Raw genomic sequence first — 10,748 nt, forward strand, 5'->3', positions numbered from 1 at the left:
TTCTACGTGAAGTAGGCTCCACAGGTGCTGGGCTTGCACGTGCTCCAGCAAAGGTGTGCAATTGTTGTTGCTGCCCCATGGAGAGTGGAGTTGTGCATTCCAGTGACAACATGCACAAAACGGATATCCGAAGATTCTTCCCTTTCCAACTAGGCTTAGCAACTTCTGCAGAGGAACGTGATAGTGCCAATGATCCAGTCAGAACCTCAGGATAGAAAATCCAACCAATTCCTCCCACATCTGACTGGAAATAATCAGCAGGTTGCATCTCAGCCTCTGATGCTTCAGAGGAAAGTCCTCAGTCTGAAGACAGATTTCAACCCGAAACATCACCAATACATATTCTCCAGAGATATTCCAACACTTTGTGTCCAGCTTGTTCAACATTTGAATGTAACGTACTGGGGTGTCCAACACGAACAGCATTGGGAATATTGAGGCATAGAATACAGCCAGACGTGGATGAAGAAGTTAAAAGGAATTATGATTTCAGGGCAGCAAGGAATGTTGACCACATGGCCTTATGGAAGTGTTGAGCGTTTTATGAGCTTAATGACAAATCAACAGTCCAGAGGCAAAACAACTCCCCAGTTCGAAACTCTCTAGACTCAGCACCTCATCCACAAAGAATGAGACTAGCCTCACTGAAAGGTGTACTGACCCCTCTTCCACAGACTCCACACAATACATCTCAGAAACCACACTCGATCTGTCATTTTCTGACTCTAGTGCCATCCCCTGACATTTGTCCTCATTGATTGAGAAAAGGCACTGCTCCCTCACCATTGAAAATCCAGAGCAGAGCTACAGGAGTTCAATGGGGTGTGATTATATACCCACAAGAACAGTGATGGGAACAGTGATCGGAACTTTAGTGTGTGGCCTGATGTGGGTGATGAGGTTTATAAAGAGGGGTACACAAAAATGCTGGAGAAACTCAGCGGGTGCAGCAGCATCTATGGAGCGAAGGAAATAGGCGACATTTCGGGCCGAAACCCTGCTTCAGACTGATGGACTGATTATAAAGAGGGGTGGCTGAAGGGAAACAAGGAATTCAGAGAATACAGGCTTATGGATGTGCTGATAGTTTTTTGGGTCTATTACACTAATGACAAAACATCAGTCCAAAAGTAAACCGGCTCTCCTATGAAGGGCCCTCTAGGCTCAGGGTGTGCCTCACTCTGACAGGTGTACACACGACAACTCTCCACCATGCAAAATGTATAGGGAACTGCAGATGCTGGTTTAGAAACAATAGACACAAAAAGCTGGAGTAACTCAGCGGGTCAGGCAGCATCTCTGAAGAAAAGGAATAGGTGGCATTTTTAGATTGGTGGCATTCAATAGATGGCCTTTCTGCAGACTTCAGAAGGGTGATGAAACACCTATTCCTTTTATCCACAGATGCTGCCTGACCCGCTGGGTTACTCCAACATTTTGTGTCTACCTCTCCACCAGACCCTACAAAACACACGGTTTTATGATCCCACAACCCACATTCGGTCTGCCATCACCTTGCTCCTAGACCCATGCCCTGTCGTTCGTCCTCAGTAACTGAGACAAATGCAGTGATTGAGAAAAGTTATTTGCCCTCACCATGCAACATTTTGTGCGCAGCACTGCAGAGTTTTAAGAGTTCAGAGCTACCTGCTACCTCACCCATAGGGGAGGGTGAACCTGTCTGCAAACCCTTCCCTTCGTCACCCATTCCTTCTCTCCAGAGATGCTGCCTGTCCCGCTTAGCTACTGCAGCTTTCTGTGTCTATCTTCGGTTAAACCACATCTGCAGTTCCTTCCTACACATCTTACCCTTCAGCAGATGGCAGGGACAGTATAAGCTGTACCTTTTACAGAGCAGAGAGGTGTGTGGATGGGGGACAGAGCGGCTTAGTCGGAGCTTCGGCCTCTCTATGCCCGGTTCCACACACCTGGTGCAGCCCCTGCCTGTGCCGGCCAGTGCTGTCACCCAGAGCTGGGGCAGCTACAGACATCCCGGTCCGGCCCCGGTCCGCGGGCCTCTCACCGCCCGCCTCACACAGCCCGATCCCCGGCCCAGTCTCGCCGCCTACCTTTCATCGCCGAGCACAGCACATGCATGGTTGTGTTGTCCGGGTAGGTAGGTAGGGAGGGAGGGAGGCGGCACGGCCGGGCTGGGCTGGGATCGCCTCCCCTCAGCGCCGCGCCTCCCTCCGCCCTTCCCGCCGTGGCTGACAGCCGTTCCCGCACGTGTCCCGCCCACCGCGCGTGGCCGCCAGCCGGGTCACGGGCACCCGCGCGCACAGCCGTCAACGGCCGCCAGTGGGTCGCGGGCACCCGCGCGCACAGCCGTCAACCGCCGTCAGCCAGGTCGCGGGCACCCGCGCGCACAGCCGTCAACCGCCGCCAGCCGGGTCGCGGGCACCCGCGCGCACAGCCGTCAACGGCCGCCAGCCGGGTCGCGGGCACCCGCGCGCACAGCCGTCAACGGCCGTCAGCCAAGTCGCGGGCACCCGCGCGCACAGCCGCCAACGGCCGTCAACCAAAGACACGAGAGGACAGAAGGTAGACAAAAATGCTGGAGACACTCAGCGGGTGCAGCAGCATCTATGGAGCGAAGGAAATAGGTGACGTTTCATCCCCCACCAGGGTGGCCTCAAAGCCCTCCGGTTCTTCCTCGACTCACAGCCGTCGCTTTACCTGGACTCTGCACTGGGCCTGGAGCCTCCACGCTGCTCACTCCCTCTCTCCTGGGCTTAACTCCACTGGGTCCAAGTGCCCGTCTGCCCAGCCTGCTAACTAACCACAGTGGCTGTTCCACTGACTCTCCCCCAACCCCGCTCTTCCCCACCCACATTACAGCCCTCTCACCTCACACCCCCTGACCACCCACCACCCCTCCAACACCCACAACCTCCCCACTACACATCGCCCTGTCCCCAGTCCACCCACCTGCCTTCCTCTGGCCCCAACTCCCATCCCTGCCGGGTGTTCACCATCCCCCCCCCCCCCCCCCCGACCTCCCCCCCTCTCCCAGACCCAACGGTCTGTCCTCAGCAGAGGTCTTACCTTTGTCCCCCTCCGTCCCCATCTCAATGAGTTCCGCGCCCACCATGACTTTCAGCGCTTCTACCGTCGCCTCCGCCTCACAGCGCACTTCCATGGGAAGGAGTCCTCGCCCCCCAATGATGACCCTTTTTCCCGTCTCCAATGCACCCCCTCCTCGTGGAACCCCTCTCGTAACGTCCCGGCTCTGGAACTCTTTATCCAGAACTGCCGCCGCGACGTCAACCGCCTCAACTTCTCCACTCCCCTGTCTCACTCCAATCTCTCCCCCCCTGAACGCACTGCCATTGAATCACTCCGCAAAAACCCAGATTGGGTCATCAAACCAGCCGACAAGGGAGGTGCCGAGGTAGTCTGGCGCGTCGATCTCTACAAAGCTGAGGCCACGCGCCAACTCTCGGACACCTCCTCCAACTTACCCTTGGACCATGACCCCACTGACGAGCACCACGCCACCATATCTAGCACCATCACCGACTTCATCAATCCCCACGCCCTGCCCGACCAAGCTTCTAATCTCATCGTTCCCCAGCCCCGCACGGCCCGTTTTTACCTTCTCCCCAAAATCCACAAACCCGGCTCTCCCGGCAGACCCATTGTCTCTGCTTGTTCGTGCCCCACCGAACTGATCTCCACATACCTTGACTCCATGCTATCCCCCTTGGTCAAATCCCTTCCCACCTATGTTCTAGACACCTCAGACACTCTCCGCCGCCTCGTGCATTCCACTCTCTAGGCCCTCAGCCCCTCATCTTCACCATGGACGTCCAGTCACTCTACACCTCCATCCCCCACCAGGATGGCCTCAAAGCCCTCTGGTTCTTCCTCGACCAGAGGAGCAACCTAACCCAGCCACTGACACTCTCCTCCGCCTAGCGGAGTTGGTCCTCACCCTCAACAACTTCCGAAACGTCAGCTATTTCCTTCGCTCCATAGATGCTGCTGCACCCGCTGAGTTTCTCCAACATTTTTGTGTACCTTCGATCTTCCAGCATCTGCAGTTCCTTCTTGATACTAGAGGACACCCGCGCGCACAGCCGTCAACCGCCGCCAGCCAGGTCGTGGGCACCCACGCGCACAGCCATCAACAGCTTTGGTCAACAGCTCGTGGGCACCCGCGCGCACAGCCGTCAACCGCCGCCCGCCAGCTCGCGGGATGGCCGTTCCGCCGCTCGGGCCGCCTGTTCGCCACAAGACCGTGTGGGCACCCGCTCGTTCAGGTTTGGCCACCCGGGGATTGTGCCGGTGGATCGCGGGAACCCGTGTGTCGCCAGCCGTTAGGACCGCTCGGGCGACTACGCCGTTGTACCCGGGGTAACGACGCTCGCCGCTGGACCGTGGGTTGCCCGGGGATTGCGCCGTTCCCCCACACCCCGCGTCTCAGCCACCGTCCCCGGGCTCCAGCAGGTAGCCCCCAGCCTCCCTGCAACCCACCCAGATACGTTATTTATTAAACCTAACCAGAGTTATAAATTGTGAGAGGACGTTACACGCCGTCAGTTTCAAGTGGGGCGCCCGGTGTAGAGCGCCTTCAGTTTATTTACTCCCAGTCAATTTTCCCAGAGTCACTCTGGGGTGCCGGCCAGCAACACATTGGCTCGGAGAGTCAGATAACGGAGGTACACAAAAATGCTGGAGAAACTCAGCGGGTGCAGCAGCAACTAGGAGCGAAGCAGCGTTTCAGGCCGAACCCCTTCAGACAACGATTCATGCTCACTCACTGTATTCCCCTGGTGAACCAGACCAGACTCAGTACCAGTGGCACATCAACGGGACCCGAAGCGTCACCCATCCCTTCTCTCCAGAGATGCTGCCTGCCACGCTGAGTTACTCCAGCATTTTGTGTCTGCCTTCAAGGACACAATTAAAACCGTGTGTCCAGCCTCTGGTACAATTAACTAGACAGCCGCAATTGGACCACTGTGTCTCGTTCCAGGCGCCCCACTTGAGAAAAGCTATGGAGAGGGTGTAGAAGTGATTTACCAAAGGATGTTTTACAGGAATGTGGAGAGACTGGGGTTGCTCTTGGAATAAAGGAGGTTATGAGGGAATCTAATTTAAATTCAGATTCAGATTCAGATTCAGATTCAATTTTAATTGTCATTGTCAGTGCACAGTACAGAGACAACGAAATGCATTTAGCATCTCCCTTGAAGAGCGACATAGCAAACGATTTGAATTAAAAAAATAATAAGTGTCCGGGGGGGGGGTGGTGGTGATTGGCAGTCACCGAGGTACGTTGTTTAGTAGAGTGACAGCCGCCGGAAAGAAGCCGTTCCTCGACCTGCTGGTTCGGCAACGGAGAGACCTGTAGCGCCTCCCGGATGGTAGGAGGGTAAACAGTCCATGGTTGGGGTGAGAGCAGTCCCTGGCGATGCTGAGCGCCCTCCACAGGCAGCGTTCATTAATTCATTAACGTTCTGGTCGAGACCCAACAAAATTCATTAACGTTCTGGTCGAGACCCAACATCAGGTACCATGTGTATGGACGGAGCTGCCAGTGGAGGTAGTTGAGGCAGGTACTATAATAACAGTTTAAAAGACATTTGGGCAGTTACATTGACAGGAAATGTTTGGAGGAACATGGAAATGGGTGTATCTGGGTGTTGCTTGCAATGCCTGCATTTATTGCCCACCCCTTAATAAGCAAGTTCGGTATTCCGACTGCGCATGCCCAGGTCATAGGTCACAAGCCCTGCTTTTCCGCGCTGCCTGGGGGCGCCGCTCCAGATGTCTGTGGCCGCCCTGGGGGGGGGGGGGGCGGGGGGGGGGGGGTGGGGGCGCATAGGAGGGGACGGGGATGGTCGAGTGCTGTCTGTATGGAGTCTGCACAATCTCCTTGTGATCGTGTGGGTTTCCTCTGGGTGCTCCGTTTCCTCCCTTGTCCCAAAGATGTGCAGGTTTGTTGGTTAATTGGCCTCTGTAAATTGCCCTTAGTGTGTAGGGTGGAGAAATAGATAACGGGTGATCGTTGGTCGGCATGGACTTGATGGATTTCCACGATGCATCTCTAAACTAAAGAAAACTGATTACACTTTGTGGATTTTGGACAAATGTGCCTTTGATGGATGGGTTTAGTTTACATAGATACATAGAAAATAAGCGAGTTCGGTATTCCGAAAACGCAAGGTATCATGGGATTTGTCAAAGGTAATTCGCCATTAAGAAAAAACGAATGAAGCGCTGGCTAAAGAAACTGTATAAATTCTTATCTTTATTCATAATTTATGTTAGAAAAATATATTTAATTTGAGGAACTGGGGTGCCATGTGGTCACATAGGAAAATTTATGTATTCCAGACTGGAATACAATGATGATAGTTTCTGAATCGAATTTCACTATTCTGCTAATTTCAAGGCAATGGAATTATTTAGCCTCATCTATGAATATGAATGAGAAATGAAATTCTTGATTCCAGAGAGACTCCCATAAATGGTCAACTCATCACCCCAAAGGAACAGGTAGCGGGAGAGCGGGGTGTAACAGCGAGAGAGAGAGAGAGAGAGAGAGAGAGATGCAAGTGGGAGACAGGGAAGAGCGCGCATACAGATCCGCGCCTCATCCGCAGCCAGGATCGAACCCGGGTCCCCGGCGCCACAAGCGCTGCAGAACCGCCACTGGACTGCACCCTCCCCCCCACACAAGTTTCCCATCTGGGCAGCCGGAGACGTCCAGGGGGACCCTGGAATGACAGGACACCAGCGGCCCCAGGCCCACAGCCAGTGCGGAGAAGAAGCACCAACCCCTGCTGAACTACGCCTGTCCCACCGGGCCAACGTACAGCCTCGGAACGACGGGACACCGGCAGTTCCAGGCCCTCAGCCAGCACGGAGAAGAACCGCCAACTCCTGCCCAACCCCGCTCCATCTCCCGAGGAACCCATTAACCGATGGGACGGGGAACGCCAGCCGCACCCCCCCGTCTCACCCAGCAGCCACCGACCAACCCCCTCAGCCCCGCCAAAAGCCGAGAACCAGCCATCAACGGGGATACACACATAGTGCTGCAGCAACTCAGCTGGACAGGCAGCATCTCCCAAGAACAGGAATGGGTGACTTTTCGGGTCGAGACCCTTCTCCAAAGATGTTGCCTGACGCGCCGAGTGGCCGCAGCATCCCATGTACATCCCCGCGATGACCGGCACTCGGCCCCCGACAGCCACTGAACAAGGAGGGAGGCGCAGCCGACGGTCCCCGGCCCGCCGGGGAATGCCCCCCTGGGAGCAGAGCCAGCGCCGGCTGCAGGTCCGGGCCAGCGCCCCGCCACCCCTGGACAGGGACGGGATACGCGGAAGGTGATGGGAACGGCCCAGCAGCAACTCAACAGCGCCGGAGACCCGGGCCCGACCACGGACCCCGACCCCACGCAGCAGCACAATCTCGCTCACTCACTGAAGCATAAAGCAATAAAAACAACAAAGGAACAATATATACAACTAATTCATAGTTTGAAAGCTGTATTTTCTTACCTAGAACAAAGTAACAAAGCTGGAAAAAATGGATGAAATGAAGGTCTATATGTACACAGCTCCACTGCTTCCAGCAATGATCATGCAGAGTGACCTTTGACCGGGGCATGCGCAATCGGAATACCAAACTCGCTTATAGGTGCAGGAGCAGGCCATTAGCTACCCTCCAATCCATAGGAACTGATCCAGAATGTATAAAACATTGGAAAATGATCACCAATGCGCCCACAATACCTCCTTGAGTACCCTGGAATGCAGATCATAAGGCCCTGGGGATTTATCAGCCTTCAGACCCATCGGTCTACCCAACACCAGTTCCTGACTAATGTGAATTTCCTTCAGTTCCTCCATCACCCTAGGTCCTCTGTCCCCTGGTACATCTGGGAGATTGGTTCTGTCTTCACTAGGGAAAACACAAACAAAGAACCTGTTCAACTTGTCTGTCATTTTCTTGTTCCCCATAATAATTTCACCTGTTTCTGTCTTCAAAGGACCCACATTTGTCTTAACTATTTATTTCCTCTTCACATACCAAAAGAAGCTTTTACTATTCTCCTTTATATTCTTGGCTAGGTTTAGTTACCTTCTGTTGATGTTTAAAAGTTGCCTACTCCTCTGGCATCCTGTTCATCTTTGCTATGTTATATGTCTTCTCTTTTATTTTTATACTGTCCTTAACTTCCCTTGTCAGCCACAGTCGCCCCTTAGAATCTTGCTTCCTCTTTGGAATGAAATGATCCTGCATCTTAAACATGCAGAAATCATTTATTTCTTGATCTCTGGATGAGGTGCATAGTAAGAAAGAGATGGACAGAAAAAGACCCATTTTCGTGTTTTGACCCGAAACATCACCTATTCCTTTTCACCACAGACCCTGCCTGACCCACTGAGTTACTCCAGCTTTTTGTGCCTATCTTTGGTTTAAACCAGCATCTGCAGTTCCTTCCTACACAAGAAAGAGATGGACCTTGACACTCACAGTACAACATGACAGCACAAACAAAGTAGAAAGATGATTCAACTGGTAGAGAGCATAAAAATCTACCAGAAATTATCATCCGTCAAGACACATGAAGCAGACTGCCTCTGATCTGTGGCTCTGCTGTAAGAAATAAAGATAGAGATCACATCCTCAGAGCACCTCAGAGCAGGTTCACTACACACCCTCAACTGTCTTCTCGTCCCAGCGAGTTTTCAAAGCTCCACACAGCCCGCTGTGTTCTGCACTTTTCTGACAGGGAGCTGACTCTGTTTCATCCACACCCACACATAGAAACATAGCTACATAGAAAATACGTGCAGGACTAGGCAATTTGGCCCCTCGAGGCAGCACTGCCATTCAATATGATCACGGCTGATCATTCAGAATCAGTACCCCGTTCCTCCTTTCTCCCCCATATCCATTGATTCCTTTAGCCCTAAGAGCTAAATCTAACTCTCTCTTGAAAACATCCAGTGAATTGGCCTCCACTGCCTTCTGTGACAGAGAATTCCACAGACTCACAACTCTGGGTGAAAAGTTTTTCCTCATCTCAGTCCCAAGTGGCCTACCCCTTTTGATTCTATGTCACCACTTGCAAGGGACTGAATTTCATAAAGACGTACCAACTTTAGTTTATTGATACAGTGTGGAAACAGGCACTTCGGCCCACCGGGTCAGTGCTGACCAGCGATCCTCAGATATTAACACTATCCTACACACGCTTGGGACGATTTATACATTTACCAAGTCAATATACCTGTACATCTTTGGAGTGTGAAAGGAAACCGAAGATGTTGGAGAAAACCCAAGCAGGTCGCAGGGATATAAACTCCGTACAGACAGCACCCGCATTTGGGGTCAAACCAGGGTCTCCGGCGCAGTAAGGCAGCAACTCTACCGCTGCACCAGTGTGCCGCCCAAGGGTTGCCTGGATGACATATTTTTTCTTCATTGTTATAGAAGATGCTCCCAGCCCGGCAAGTAGAGAGTATTCCACCACATTCATCACCTGTGCTGATAGCTGGTTGAAAGTCTCTGGGCTGTGAGAGCAGAATCACACCTGCAGGATACTTTTGCCCCTGTCCCACTTAGGAAGCCTGAACAGAAACCTCTGGAGACTTTGCACCCTACCCAAGGTTTCCGTGCGGTTCCCGGAGGTTTTTGTCAGTCTTCCTACCTGCTTCCACTACTTGCAACCTCCGGGAACTGCATGGAAACCTTGGGTGGGGCGCAAAGTCTCCAGAGGTTTCCGTTCAGGCTGTGGACTTGGTGGGCCGAAGAGCCTGCTTCCACGCTGTGTCTCTAAACTAAACTAACCCTGGTTGAATAGTGCTGCAACAACAGCTTCAAGCTCAACATCAAGAAAACCAAGGAGCTAATCGTTGATTTGAGAAAGGGGATTTCATTAATATCTCGGTGAGCTGTCCTGGGCCTTGCTTATAGATGTGATGAAGAGCAAGGCGCACAAGATCCTCTGCTTTCTTTGAAGTTCAAGTAGATTTAGCATGCCTCCGAATATGCTAACAAACTTCTACAGATGCATTGTAGAAAGTTTCATGGCCAGGTATGGCAATTCCAATGTATAAGAACGTAACAGCTGCAGAGAGTGGTGGACTCAGCCCGGTTCATCACAAGCACATCCCTCCCCACCATCAAACGCATCAGCACCTGCCGCTGCCTGAAGAAGGCAGCATCTATCAAAGGATCCCCACAATCGGGCCGTGCCCTCTTCTCACTGCTACCGTCGGGCAGGAGGTACAGTAGCCTGAAGTCCCACACCACTAGGTTCAGGAACAGCGACTTTCCTACAACTATCAGGTTCTTACTGACCCGCACATCCCTAATCCTACTTCAGCAACGGAACCGTCTCCTGCTCGTACCCCGAAAACCAGGCACTGAGGGGATAATGCTGACGACAACGTACTCGACCGGTGAGGAGCGAGGCCGGTAGAAATGGAGAGGAATCTGGCCTACCAGCTGTGTGGTACCCACGGGGAACAAAGGTGGATGGGTGTGGAGAAAGACGTCGGTTCACAGGTCGACCCGCACGTTCAAGGGAGGGTGACAGCTGGAGGCCCGCAGCGGCCTGGGGCTCGCCTAGAACGGGCACTGCTGATAATACCTGGAGTGTGGACTGGACTCTGAAAATGGTGCCAAAACATGGCACCTCTTGCACCTGGGATCAGTAAACTATTTCTGTACAATTTGCTAATCAGTGATGTACTTGGGTATGAAATGGGACTGTTTGCAAGAAA

The 10,748-nt window shown here is 52.8% G+C and overlaps 1 protein-coding gene across 2 annotated transcripts in view; it reads right to left on the bottom strand.

The window, feature by feature from the left end:
* Positions 1-2,207, bottom strand: part of LOC129713581 (nuclear receptor ROR-alpha A-like) — a 106,367-nt gene extending 104,160 nt beyond the window's left edge. For both annotated transcript variants that reach the window (XM_055662743.1, XM_055662742.1), the window contains exon 1: positions 2,070-2,207. In XM_055662743.1, coding sequence (XP_055518718.1) covers positions 2,070-2,097 — 28 coding nt within the window. In that variant the 5' untranslated portion in view covers positions 2,098-2,207. The remainder of the gene's footprint in view (positions 1-2,069) is intronic.
* Between the last annotated feature and the right edge of the window lie 8,541 nt (positions 2,208-10,748).

Source organism: Leucoraja erinacea, chromosome 36 (genome assembly GCF_028641065.1).
Source record: "Leucoraja erinacea ecotype New England chromosome 36, Leri_hhj_1, whole genome shotgun sequence".
Lineage (NCBI taxonomy): Eukaryota > Metazoa > Chordata > Chondrichthyes > Rajiformes > Rajidae > Leucoraja > Leucoraja erinaceus.